General features: G+C 35.2%; 3 protein-coding genes across 3 annotated transcripts; all 3 read right to left on the bottom strand.

The window, feature by feature from the left end:
• Positions 1 to 334: 334 nt before the first annotated feature.
• On the bottom strand, positions 335 to 1626 carry LOC111805906 (uncharacterized). Its single transcript, XM_023691196.2, has 4 exons — positions 1598 to 1626; positions 1222 to 1536; positions 657 to 721; positions 335 to 530 (listed from the first exon to the last, which is right to left on the bottom strand). Exons 2-4 carry the CDS (start codon positions 1512 to 1514, stop codon positions 517 to 519), a joined length of 372 nt encoding a protein of 123 aa, XP_023546964.2. The 5' UTR covers positions 1515 to 1536; positions 1598 to 1626; the 3' UTR covers positions 335 to 516.
• A 934-nt stretch (positions 1627 to 2560) lies between these two features.
• LOC111805031 (early nodulin-93) lies at positions 2561 to 4669 on the bottom strand. The gene is made up of 4 exons (XM_023689893.2): positions 4473 to 4669; positions 3900 to 3961; positions 2913 to 2988; positions 2561 to 2838 (listed from the first exon to the last, which is right to left on the bottom strand). The coding sequence occupies exons 1-4, from the start codon at positions 4561 to 4563 to the stop codon at positions 2732 to 2734; spliced, it is 336 nt and encodes a 111-aa protein (XP_023545661.1). The 5' UTR covers positions 4564 to 4669; the 3' UTR covers positions 2561 to 2731.
• A 7086-nt stretch (positions 4670 to 11755) lies between these two features.
• On the bottom strand, positions 11756 to 14388 carry LOC111805111 (protein kinase PINOID 2). The gene is made up of 2 exons (XM_023690006.2): positions 13751 to 14388; positions 11756 to 12728 (listed from the first exon to the last, which is right to left on the bottom strand). Exons 1-2 carry the CDS (start codon positions 14305 to 14307, stop codon positions 11849 to 11851), a joined length of 1437 nt encoding a protein of 478 aa, XP_023545774.2. The 5' UTR covers positions 14308 to 14388; the 3' UTR covers positions 11756 to 11848.
• Between the last annotated feature and the right edge of the window lie 108 nt (positions 14389 to 14496).

The raw sequence follows: 14496 nt of genomic DNA, 5'->3' as shown, positions 1-14496 counted from the left end.
GTGTCACTCTTTTTCTTAAATTACAGATTTTTATTTTATTTTATATTTGAAATTATCAAATTTTTTTTTTTTTTTTTTTTTTTAAAAGTAAATGTTATATTCAATTCTTGATGCCTTAGTACTACTCTCGTGTAGCATCTCGGAGTCGTTATATATCAAATTCAAATTTCAAATCTTTATTTAAATTTTGTGCACGAGTCGTTACATGTGTTAAAGCAATACCTTTTCGAGTAGAATGTGGCTCGGGGACGAATCAAGATGGAAACCGATGGGCATGTGACACTAGAGTAAGTCGGGACTTGTCTCCAATAAATGTTGAGTCAAGCAATAGGGGTCGTAGCACCAACCTTTTTTTTTTTACTAATTCAATACGATTAGGAAAAAAGATTGTATAGTTCCGTACTAAGATAAGAGAAAGTTTTGACAGATACTCCGTGCGAGATACACTTTAGTATTGCATACATTAGATGCTTAGAGTCCGGGAGTTCTCGTTTTCTATGTCAAGACCCCTCGGTTTCAAACAGCTCCTCCTACACAAATGTTTCAAAATTATTAATTCTAATACTCGAGTATAACTCAATTAGTTAAACCATGGGTCAGAGATTTGAATCTTTCCCGTGAGCTAAAAAAAAAGGTCAAGAATTTGATTTTCTTACCGAAACTTCTTCTAGTTTTGCATCTGTAGCATTCCATTCTGCTAGCATAATTGTGGGTTTCACATCTGCATAAATTTCAACGTAATATCATTACTCGTCGTTTTTTTGGATGAATAAAATGGCATATCGTTATAAATAATATCAGGGTTGTTTAAAATATTTGATGACCTAAAAAACGAGATCAGTCCGACCCAACTCATACGGTTTGGGTTGGGTTTCAAACTCAAATAAATGAAAATTTTACAAATTAGTTATCCTTGTGACTGAGAGCCCTCAGAGTCCAAGAACAACGACGCAATTATCAAGGGCGCGCTCCCGCTATGCCAAAATGAAAAAATTTAAACTCGAACAATTGGATTGGTTTTAAAAAGATGTCTCAACTCAACTTGACCTAACAAACGAACACTCCTAAATAATATCATTAAGTCTTTCAATTTTTACCCGTTCAGCTGTTGGGTTAATTTCAATCTTTGTTTGAGTAAAGAATAACTTTTTCGAACCAGTTTGAAGTTTAGAAACATAATTGAAACCTATTCGATAACAGTGGTTGGTCGTGTATACATACCTTGTGCAGATCCAATCCCCAGATTTCCAACCAGGAAATGCACCAAGATCAAGACTCTTATATGCATGACATCTATAACAGCTTGATCGGGTAGCATAATTATGAGCTCCACATTTGCAATACCAATCTCCTGCCAAAGCTTCTTCTGTTTTGATACCATGTTCATGTGCAGTTGGATACTCGGAGTGAGGGCCTCCATATTTTAAGTACCCACATCTTTGACAAGCTTCTCTTTTCTTGAAGTTTACGTGTTCACAAGCACCACACATCCAATCACCTCTCGACCAGTTCATATTCTTGTTCTTGTTCTTCTTCCTAAAATCAAAGCCTTGGATGAAGAACGTAAAAGAAGAAATATAATGAAGTAAAAGCTCACCTTGGAGTTGTTAAAGGGTTCGTTTTTTGTAGAAGTTTAAATTTTGAAATGATGAAGTTTGGTGAAGCTTTGGAGGGTTTATATAGATGCCTAAGGTGTTCGTAGATTGAGTTGGTTCAAATTTCAACATCTTTTAGTCTCAATTTAAGAGTGATTGTGGGTTAAGTTGAGTTGGGACATCTTTTAGACTCAACTCAGGGGTGTTCGTGGGTTGAGTTAGGTCAGGTTAGGACATCTATTAGATTCAACCCAATTGTTCGGGTTGTAAATCCTTAAACTCGAACAACTCTTATTTAAATAATGAATTCAACCCAATCCAATTTAACCATAAATTTTTTTCAAGTTCATAATTCAACCCAAACTATAAGAGTTCTGTTCGGTTAATCGGATTTTCAAGTCATCGAGTCTTTTGAACACCTCTCCTTAGTGGGTCATTTTCATTCTTTTTCTTAGTCAATTGACAATGAATTCTTTTTCTGAGTCATCGAGTTATTTGGGTCTATATTTTATTCTTTAACTTAAACTTTCGGGTTCGTGTTTCTAGGACCTTCAAATTTTTATTTACTTTTAAATGTCTAATAGATCTGTTCAAATACCAACTCTCTAAATTAGATCATCAATCACGATCCCAAAGACATTTCTTATGGAGTAATAATGAAGCAAAACAAAAAAGAATTTTGTGTTCTTTAAATTTGTTACATTTATGGTTTTATAATTTTGACAATTAACCTATAAATTTGTATTAACAAAATAAAAAAAAAATTATAAAATCCAATCCATTGGATAAAAAAAATTATAAGACCGAGAATAATTTACTTCGAGTGAATAATGATATCACAATGTGATGAATTTAACCCGTTGTATCGGTTAAAATCTCAAACTAATAATTGTATATAACTTAAACCCTAGAATTTTCCGAGTGAATCAATTAGACTTTTGAAAAGATAGGATTGACGAAACCAATAACCAAAACCCCACTTTTTTATTCGAACATCAAAGGGATTTACATAGATTTCCTTAGTACAAGATTGAAGGGTAAATTGAAAGAGCTAATATTGAAATGGGTAGCTTCTTCAAGTGTGTAAGTCCCTTAGCTTCGTCCAATGGTCACACTCAAATTTGAAGGTTGAGAATTCAATTGAATTCATATGTTTCAGCGTTGGGTTTTTGCTTGAAGGAGTTTCTTCTTGCTGTTGCTAGAACAGTCTTGTCAGCCACTATGAAGTAAGCTGCTCCAGCCACTGCCATTCCGAAGTCCATGTAAGAATACGAAATGATTTGGCTATTGCTAAGAGGGAAGAAGAAAGAGATAAACCTGAAGAGATTATGAGAGCTTGAGCTGCGTGATTCAGATTAGCTTTTGCCCATGGCAGCATCCTCACGCTGGCCAGCTGCAAAATGATAACAACTCTACTTATGGATTGGATAGCTCAAATCTAGTAGTATCTAAAATCACGTTGATTTTACACTTTTATATTCAATTTTTGTACCATCAAAATCGATTACAAGCATGCATGGAAGTGATTCTAACCATTTCAAAATCACTCTCAAACATGTCTCTTATCGTTCAGGTTGAAGGATGTGGCCAGCCAGCAGCTAGCTCCAACCACCATGATCGGTGAAAGAGCAGTTGCATGGTGCCTCTATCTCATTAGGGGAAGATCCAGAAATTTTCATGGGGAGGGACAAATTTTAGGGAACAAAATAGAAAGTAGGCTTCATGGGGAAGAGAACTAAACATTCTTTATAAGGTAAGGGTGTAGAAACCTGTCTGTTGTAGAAGCATTTTAATAATCTTGAGGGAAACCAGAAAAGGAAAGCCCAAAGAGGACCTAGTGGTGGGCTTGGGCCATTACCAAACACCAGGCGATGTGCCAGCGAAAGGCTAAGCTCCAAAGGCAGTGCTCCAAAGGGGGTGGACACGAGGCGGTGTGTCAGTAAAGATGCTGGATCCGAAGGGGTGGATTGGGGGATCCCATGTCAATTGGAAAAGGAAACAAGTGTCAACGAGGACGTTGGGCCCCGAAGGGGGTGGATTGTGAGATCCCACATCAATTGAGGAGGTGAAAACCTCTCTCCAGTAGATGCATTTTAAAAATCTCGAGGGAAAGCTCAAAGAGGACAATATCTACTAGCCTAGCGATGACGGTAGACTTGGGCTATTACACCAGCAATAAAACCAAATATCCACATCAATTCATGACTAGTAGTGCGTTAAGGTAATCTACATCAGTTGATGATTAAGTTCTTCAGAAAAGGAAATATAAAGATCTGTATGTGCATTATGAAGGTGGAAACTTACAGTGGGAATAGCAGTGGCAATACTTGCAATGGCAGCTGCTTTAGCTCCAGCTATCACACCCTCTGTTCATCAATAAAAGCAAATTTGTGAAGAGAATGATTTGAAAAACACAACATCAGAATTCAATTATTTTCATGGCACCAAATCTGAAGTGGATCATGGGCCACAACCCAATACATCAAAACAATCAAATCAGTCAAGAACACAACATGCGCATCGATCACACCCCATCTCTCTTTAGCTTTTACCTTAAATCATTAACTAAAAAAGAAGAGTTGGTGGGGGAAGTTGAAAATGGTTCCCAATCATATTACTTTTACTTCAATCCATTCTTGAAGCTAAAACAACAAAACCCTCTTTGGGGAATTTCGTCGAACACCTAAAAGGCACTATCAAAAAACCAAATCTTAAACCCATCATAATGATCAATCACTCACTACTGTCAACAACTCAACTCATCAAATTCATCACAGCGTGGTATCATCAAAGCAGAGCAATTAAAAATCCAACAGACCCATTAAATTTCTTTTCCTCATAAAAATTCTCGTAAAAAGAAAAGATCGAAAGGTTTACCTCTAGCACAGCGCTTCGCCATGGCCACTTTTGGGTCATGAGAGGCCAAATTGTTTCTCTCGAGAAATCCCTGAGCCAAATTCTTCGCCATTGTTGGAAGATCAAAAAACAGGGAAGATTCAGTTTGAAGTGTAATTGAAAAATGGCTGAGTATTTATAAACATTTAAGATGAATGAATTAATGAAATGAAGTGAATCTGAGCAATTGAAGCTCACATGATTTCAGTGGTAGGAGTGAGTTTGATGGTTTTCCCGAATTCCAGCGTCTCCTCAGTCTCTTGTTTTCTTCTCTTTTCATCTGGTTTCTGTTGTAGTTTCTCGATTCCCTCAATCTTCCTCCCCAAAATGTCCCTTATTTTTTACTAAATTCCATTTATGCCCTCCTCTTAAAAAGTTAATTAAGAAATTAACTTCTAATTCTAATTCTAATTAAGTAATAACTTTCCGTTCTTTTAAGCCATTTTTAGCAGTGAGACCCCAGGTCGATTAGTATGCCAACGAGAACGCTTAGCCCTGAAAAGGGGTTGATTGAACATTGGACCCCGACGGAGGGTGGATTGTGAGATCCCACATTGGTCGGAGAGAAGAACTAAACATTCTTTGTAAGGGTGTGGAAACTTCCCCCTAGCACACATTTTAAAACTGATAGGGCCTGTTCCTGGTCAGAAATATAGTGAAATCACCTTTCCTATTCTTTTCCCGGACCCTGCGACTAAGAAAGATGTTCACTTCTTAAAATATCCCATATACGTTCACTTCTGAAAACATCTCATATACGTAGGCGGGAACAAGGGAAGGGGTCAGATTTATCCCGAGGGAACAGGGGAAGGGGTCAGATTTATCCCGACTAAAGCTCGGAAGAGAAAGGCTAAAGAGAACTTAAAATATCCCATAAAACGTTCACTTTTGAAAATATCCCATATACGTAGGCGGGAACAGGAGAAAGGGTCAGATTTATCCCGACTAAAGCTCGGAAGATAAAGGCTAGAGAGGACTTAAAATATCTCATGTAACGTTCACTCTTGAAAATATCCCATATAATAGGCGGGAACAGGGAAAGTGGTCAGATTTATCCTGACTAAAGCTCGGAAGAGAAATGCTAAAGAAGACAATATCTACTAGTGATGAACTTATACTGTTACAGCTATTATCATGATCACTCTTATTCGGATACAGTCTCGAATTCTTTATTTGGGTTACGTGATTTGAATCTTAAACATAAAATATTACAAATTCATACCAAGTAACATGATAAATGAATTAGTAATTAATAACAAGAACTTATAAAGACAAAGGACAAAATGTTGGTCTATTTCCTACCCTTCACTCAATTTCATGTCTAAATTATTTTTTAATAATTTTTTTTTAGTAATTATTAAAATATTTAATTTTTTAATTTGACAAACTCATTTACAAAAAATACCATATTAATAATTAATTTAAATATATTTTTTTTTCAAGTATGGTAACTATTAAAAAAAAAAGTCTAAATAGATGGGTTAAAATATTAAATTTATATTTCAATTATTTATTATTATTATTATTATTATTTATTTTTTTTAACAAAAACAAAATCCACGAGATTGCAATATGAGAGGTTGTTCTAAAAACTATGGGTGCTTTTGAATTTTGATTCTATGAACCTGAAATTTCGTATAGGATTTGAACACGTGTCAAATTGAATGGCTGTGATTTCTGGTTGTTTTGCATATTAAGCACCTATGGGCTTTCTCAAGCTGCTTTAAAATGAGTGTCTTTATTTGGTAAATAAATAAATAAATAATAAAAAAAATTGACAAATCTTGGTGGGTGACACTCAACCCTTTTCAATTTTTGGATAAAGAGAATCGTAGATGATTGACGGTTTGCTAGCCGACATTGTTCGTTTTAGTCCGTTATGTATCATCGTTAGCCTCAAACACGTCATCAGGGAGCAGTATCCACACGTTTATAAGAAATACTTTGTTTTTTGGGGGCCCAACTTCCTCGTTGACACACCGCTAATGTCTTGCTCTGATATGATTTATAACCGTTCAAACCCACTACTAGCAAATATTGTCCATTTAGAAGAGTATAAAAACCTAAACTCACAGATACGGGAGGGGTTAAAGCACACAATATCTGCTGGGAGTGGTCTAAGGCGGTTATATATTAAATACTTTATTTATTAAACTTAGTAAGTTTATTAGACACGTTTTAAAGTAAAATTAGAAGGTTGAAAACCCGTTTTAATTTAATTTAATTTAATTTTTAACCACAAATATTGAATTTTTACCGCTAAAATAAGTAACTATTTTTTTACCATGTTTGGACTTGACTCCCATTTGGAGCAAAACCAACTGGCCTAACAGCATTTTGCTCCCTTTTGAACCCACAGAAAAACAAAAGGCTTTTTTTTATTTTTATTTTTTCAAATAATATTTTAATTTTATTATGTATTAAAAAAAAAATTATTATTATTATATATTATAATAAATTATTGGGTAATTAGAAATTATTCTAATTATAATAATAAGTAATAAATAAAAAATAAATTTAAAATTTTGTCATAATAATAATAATAATTTTTGCACATGTTAATAATTTACAATTAGTGGGCCATATGGTAATTTCACGCTAGCCTATAATTTGGCTGTTAGCTAAATAGGGGGAGCCTCTCCTATTTATTTATTTTTTATTTTTAAAAAATTGGAAAAAAAATATAATAAAATGATTTTAAATTTATGGGAGTTATCATAATACAAAATCTTTTTACATTATGATCGGATCATCTCCTCACCTTTATTTTCTTTTATTTATTTATTTCTTTTTGTTGGAATTTCCATATATAAATGAAATATTTCAATATTAATATTTTATAAATTATTATTATTATTTATACGAGACAAATTAAAATTTTCGATTTTCCTCTAAATTTAAAATGAAGAAGGAAAGCAACTCAACCGAGAGTACCTTAGGTCATACTCACATCAGTCTCGGCTTCTCCCGAGCTGAGGTTGAGGCAACCTTCCCCAGAGCTTGATTAGGTCATGGGCACGTATTAGGCTCGTATTACCATCTTAACATGATTTTTCATAATAATTAGATTGGGTCTTGGTAATACACATAAGCACTCGAACAACTATAGATCTCTCTGTTATCAATATAAAACCTTGTTTGAACTCGAACCATACGAGCTATATATTATGTCAACTACACACGACGTTCCCGTTTGTTTGATAGATCATTTTACCGACCATTAAAAGGCGAAGAAAGTATTAATAAAATTGATTTATAGAGAGGAATGATGAGGGAAAATGGGGCCAATGGATCACTTCTTTTGTTGTTTGATGAACAAAATGATGAACTTAGTGTTTCTTTTTGGTTTTTGAGTGAAAGTTTGTGATTTGTGCTTAGTTTTTCTTGAATTGTGAAGATTTAATGGTGTGTGGGGAAGAAGAGAGGGGCCTCGCGTGCTTGAACAGCCACACATAGGTACCCAGCTGACCACTCTATCGATCCAAACTTTCGTCCATTCAATCACCTCCTCGAGACCTAAAACGCCCTTTTTTTAGGTCGGGAACTCTTCATTTTATACCAATTTGAACATAGTTCAGTGGATATCAACGGCTATCGCCTTAAACGTTGATAGTTTGATCCCTACACTTGCAATGGTTAGATCACTGTATCTTGTGAAAAAACTTTACCAACTATAATAAATAGTTGTGGCTCAAAATTAGTAACGTGGCTAGTAATAAGTAAAAAGTAGCTCGAAAATAGTCGCCTGTTATTTTCAAATACAAACGAAGCTTCGCCTATTCTCAATTGGTTATGAACGTCGTAAGGTGTTTCTCTTCGCAAATCTCAGCATATCCCTAGTTGGGACGAGTAGTAGTTTCTCACTGTTGAAGTTATTTGAGAGGTTGGAATAATGAGACCGACATTTACATCGTTGGATGAAACAAGCTATTTATTAAGGGTCTCTCTGTGTGTGAGATTCCACATCGGTTAGAGAGGAAAACAAAATACTCCTCAGTAGACACACTTTAAAACTGTGAGACTGATGGCGATACGTAACGGGCCGAAGAGGACAATAACTACTAGTGGTGGGCTTGAGTTATTATAAATGATATTAGAGCCAGACATTGGACGATGTGTCAGCGAGGACGTTGGACCCCTAAACGGGGTGGATTGTGAGATCTTACATTGGTTGGGGAGGGGAACGAAGCATTCCTTAGTGTGGAAACCTCTCCCTAGTAGATACATTTTAAAACCGTGAGGCTGACGGCGATACGTAACGGGCCAAAGAGGACAATATCTACTAGCGGTGGGCTTGGGTTGTTATAAATGATATCAGAGCCAGACATCGGACGATGTGTCAGCGAGGACGTTGGGCCTCTAAACAGGGTGGATTGTGAGATCTTACCTTCATTGGGGAGGGGAACGAAGCATTCCTTAGTATGAAAACCTCTTCCTAGTAGACGCGTTTTAAAACCGTGAGACGGATGACGATACCTAATGGGGCCAAAGCAGACAATATCTGCTAGCGATAGGCTTGGGCTGTTATACTCTTCTTCTCTTTCCCTCGAACAGATCATAAAGACGAATCTTTATAACGTTATATAATTTCTACCTTGACATTATGAAACTCTCTTTTCGAAAAAGTTAGGGTTAAAAATATATGGTAACTTTCAAATAATTATTGAAGCAAATACTATATGTTTCATAAATTTACTTTTTAACGCTCTCAAATAATCCCTATATCATGGAGTTGCTTGGAATTCAAAAAGATTATAATAGAATGATTAAGTTGGAGTGTCCAATTAATTTATTACTAGCTTTGTTACATAGCCTAATCATTTTCTATCATACCACTAGAGATCATGAAAAAATGGTAAATATTTTTGTATTTTTAACCCTAATTTTAGTGATAAATGTAACGCACAACCCGGGGTTCGGACAAACTTTTGGACCAACCAGGTTGATTAACTGAACAGGTATGTTTATATGGCTAAATAACTTAACCAACCCGAACTATGAAAGTTGAATTGAATTAGATTTTTTTTCTTCCAGTTTCGGTTGGGTTAAATTGTTTATGAGCCCGACCCATCCAACAATAATGTTTGTAACTGATGCTAGTGATGCATTGTGACTGGAAACTATTTGATATTTGAACTTAATGACATTTTAGATATTAACGTAACATGTATCGTGATAAGGAGAATCTTTTAAATAATTAAAAAAAGAACAACGTGCGATCAAATCCAACCTAACCCTAAAATACATAATTGGGTTGGGATGAGTTGTAAACTCTAGTCTTGTTTATCCGAGTCGGTTGACAGGAGATGTCATGGTCATGCTTGCCTAAAGCATGACAGATGTCACATTCTTGCTTGTCTATGTCTGTTGACAGGGACGTCAACCAATTGAGTGAAGGAGGATGTCACCGTCATGCATGTCCAAGGCATGTTGTCAATGGCCGCATGACAGATATCCTAGTCTTGCTTGTCCAGAACGTGTTGTCTATGGTTGCATGCCCGTTCCAAACCCCTTTTACATGCTTTCATCCTAGATGGGTTTTTACCATTTCATATTGGGTCAGTACGGGGTGTAACCCAAAGGGTGACAAAAAAAAAAAAAAAAAATTCAACTCAAGAGCGGTTTTTCAAAAATCCAGTTCAACCCAAGTAAAAAAGAAAAAAAAAAATCAGCTCAATCTAGTGTGAGTTATGTAGTCCGAGTTATTCAAGTTATCAAATCATTTGAACAGGCCTATTGAAGCTAATATTAGTTGAACGTTCAAATAATATTGTGGGTCGGTTTGAATTTTTGACCTCGTGTCGAGATTTTTGAAATTATAATATTTAAAAAAGAGCTTTTTCCACCTAGAAAATGCAATGGGAGCATGCTATACATTTCTTTTACTTTTCCTTTTTCCTTTTTCCTTTTCCTTTTCTTTCTTTGTTGGTAATGAGTAAAACTAAAGAAAATCATAAGCAAGGAAGACTAACTTTTATCTACTTTTTAATTTTGAACCAAATAGAATTATATAGTTTTCTAAATCATGTTATTATATTAAAAAAAAATTAAATACTTTTATAATGTTCATATACGACCAACCGTGTGAGATTCCATATCAGATGGAGAGGGAAACAAAACATTTTTTACAAGGGTGTAGAAATCTCTCTCAAGTAGATGTGTTTTAAAATCGTGAGGCTGACAACGATACGTAACGGGTCAAACCGGACAAATTGTGAGATCCCATATCGTTTGAAGTGTGGAAACTTCTCCTTAGTAGACGCGTTTTAAAATCATGAGGCTAACAACGATACATAACAAACTAAAGTGGATAAACTGTAAGATCCCATATCGTTAGGAGAGCGGAACGAAACATTTCTTATAAGAGTGTAGAAACCTCTCATTAACAAACGTGTTTTAAAATCATGAGGCTAACGACAATACGTAACATGTCAAATCGGACAAATTGTGAGATCGCACATCGTTTTGGAGAGTAGAACAAATCATTCCTTATAAAAGTGTAATTGTGAGATCGCATATCGTTTGGAGAGAGGAACGAAGCATTTCTTATAAAAGTGTGGAAACTTCTTAGTAGATGCGTTTTAAAATCATGAGGCTAACAACGATACGTAACAGACTAAAGTGGATAAGCTGTGAGATCCCACATTGTTTGGAGAGCGGAACGAAACATTCCTTATAAGAGTATAGAAACCTCTCCCTAATAGACGTGTTTTAAAATCATGAGACTAACGACGATACTAACATGTCAAATCAGACAAATTGTGAGATCCCACATCGTTTTGAGAGCAGAATGAAGCATAGAAACCTCTTTCTAGTAGACTCGTTTTAAAATCATAAGACTAACAACGATACGTAACGGGCCAAAACAGACAAACTGTGAGATCCCACATCGGTTAGAAAGGATTGATAATCGTCACGGGATCTATCTTTTTCTTATTTTTATAAATATTTTTTTAAAAAGTAAATTAGTTTCATAAAAATGAATGTTAAAAGCCAACAAAAAGAAAACCCTACCTTTCCCCTCTTTTGTTCTTTGGTCTATTCTATATATATATATATATATATATATATATATATATATATAATGTAATAATTGACATCACATGATTTTACAATAGTGATCATCATGAGAATCACATTGAAGCAATTATGGAATTTTTTCTTTTTACTCCTTTTGTATATCTATATTAAATATAGATTATAAGCGGAGAATCTAAGTACAAACACGTTAATCTAATACTAAATCACTCGTAACAAAATACATATATCTTTCGATCGTTTCTTGTTTTTTTTTTTTTTTTTTCTTTTCAGTTTCGTCTATATACATACAAAAGACTAAGAAATGAGCTGAAGCTAATTTAGAAGTAATCGAAACGGTCAGAAGGGATTTGATAGGGTTGTTGTCGTTGTTGTTTGGTCAATTTAGGGTTTTTGGAGCGATTAAGGTGGTCGGAATTCGGGACATGGGGAGGTCGAACCGAGCGGATTAAAGCCCAATTCACTCCTTTGAAAAATTCATGTCTTTTGATTTCAATTGAACCCTTTAAGCTTCCAATTCTCTTCTTGGGATTCTTCACCAAAAGCTTCTTGATTAAATCCTCAACTTTCACCATTTCTTCATACTCTTTGCTGCTACTAAACCCAATTCTTGGAAACCTCAATGGCTGTCTCAATATGTTCATTAATGTCTTCTCATTGTTTTCCCCTTTAAATGGGGTTTTTCCGTACACCATTTCGTATAAGAAAATCCCCACCGTCCACCAATCCACTGCGCTGCCGTGTCCTTGACCGGAAATAACCTCCGGCGCCAAATATTCGTGGGTTCCGACGAAGGATTTCGATCGAGCATTGATCGGCTCCGCTACTAATTCCGGTTCCGTGTCGAATTCCTCGTTGTATCCATCGTCGTCGGCGTGTTCGGTGATTGTCGTGACGGTGGTTGGTTTCCTGCGGCGGGAAATGGAGAAACAGGAGAGGACTGGCTTAATTGGGACGGCGGCGCAGGAGGTGGTTGATGACGTGGAGTAAGATCGGACGTAACGTTCGGTGACGTCAGAGGCGGTGGTTCTGGAACGGATTAGCTTCGGAACGACGTCGCATTTGAGACAGAGATCGAAATCCGACAGCATTATGTGACCGTCGTGTCTGACCAGCACGTTTTCCGGCTTCAAATCTCTGTAAACTATGCCCATCATGTGCAAATACTCTAGGGCTAAAATTATCTCCGCCGCATAAAACCTGTCCCAAACGAAAAAAAAAAACATTAATATTTATAAAATTATAATATCATCTCTATTTTATTTTATTTTACTTTCGTCCCTAAATTCATTAAAAAAAAATACCCGTCTTTTAGTACTTTCTTATCAACGTCACGTCACGACCCAGAAATCCAAATTTTTAATCTCTAAGTCATAATTTTTCTTTTTAACAAGTATACGTCAATTATCGTTAAAATATGTTTATTTATATAATTAAACTTAGGTTAACAGAAAAATACTCATATCCGTCCGTATTTACTTTTGGAATAATTATCATGGATGAGTCAGGCTGTGACATCTTTTAGACTCAACCCTGTACAAATATATGTCAATTATCGTTAAAATGTGTTTAATTTACATAATTAAACTTAGGTTAACAGTAAAATACTCATATCAATCCATAATTACTTTTAGAGTAATTATTATGAGCGTTCGTGAATTTGGTTGAGTCGGGTTGTAACATCTTCCAGACTCAACCCCGTAAAATTTTCAACCCATATAACCCTCCTAAACTCAAAAATAAATAAATAAATAAATATATATATATATATATATATATATATTTTCAAATATTTAATCAAAATTTTCATCTAAAAAAAATTAAAAAAAATAAAATTATATTTTTTTAGATTTGTTAGAAAATAAACAGTAAAAAAAATTATAAAATTAAAGTAAAGTAAATATAAATAAATTATTATATATATATATATATAAATATAAATAAATTATTATATATATATATATATATATATATAATAATTTTTCAACCCATATAACCTCGTAAATTTGTAAAACCTCGATTTATTTATTTTTAAATATTTAATAAAAAATTTTATCTAAAAAGGAAATTAAAATTATAAAAATTATATTTTTTTTAGATTCGTTAGAAAATAAATAGTAAAAAAATTATAAAATGAAAGTAAAGTAAATAGATATATATATATATATATATATATATTTAAATTTTTAATATTTAATTAAAAATGGAAAAGAGGAACATACTTGGCAGAAGAAATGGAGAATCGTTTCGCCGGCTGACGGAGGCGAGCGGCGTACAAATCACCGCCGGGACAAAACTCCATAACCAAACAAGAGTAATGCGAAGCTTCAAACGCGGCATAGAGCGTGGGCAAGAACGGATGATCAATCATTTTCAGGATCTCCTTTTCCATCTCCGCTCTTCTTTCCTTATTCCTCACACACACCGCTTCTCTGTCCACCACTTTCATCGCGTAGCAGCACTGCCCGACACGCGCCGTCGGCGTCGGCTTCCTTATCTGGCAGAGATAAACATTCCCAATGTCTCCGCTCCCCAACCGCCGTAGAAGCCGGAAATTCTCCAACCCCACCTCCCCTTTTGCTCCCCGGAGCCACCGCATCGCTTCCCATGCTACTTCGTTGGCTTTGTGTGGCTTTTGTACTGGAGAAGTGGCGTCTGTGGGTGAGCTTCTGCTGCTGCCGAAGCTTAGGTTGCTCATCCAGCTACGGGTGGAGTCTGGGAGTGTTATGGAGGAGCAGCTGCTGTCGTAGTCTGACTCGTCTCTGGCTATGGCTGCCATGGCGGAACGGAAAGGAAAATACTCAAAGAGAGAAGGCTTGGTTGAGATTCTTGTTGTGTTTGTGTTGGTTTTTATATATAGAGACATTATAATGTTTTTCTTTTTTCTTTTTTCTTTTTCCTTTGTTTTTATTTGATCTGGCCCGAGATGTCCAATTAACTCGGGAACTCTACTTGAATGAAGATAGAT

This window comes from Cucurbita pepo, chromosome 11 (assembly GCF_057944985.1).
Source record: "Cucurbita pepo subsp. pepo isolate OVF chromosome 11, ASM5794498v1, whole genome shotgun sequence".
NCBI classification, from domain to species: Eukaryota; Viridiplantae; Streptophyta; class Magnoliopsida; order Cucurbitales; family Cucurbitaceae; genus Cucurbita; species Cucurbita pepo.
The sequence above is the reverse complement of the archived record's forward strand: the minus strand, read 5'-3'. Positions and strand labels throughout refer to the sequence as shown.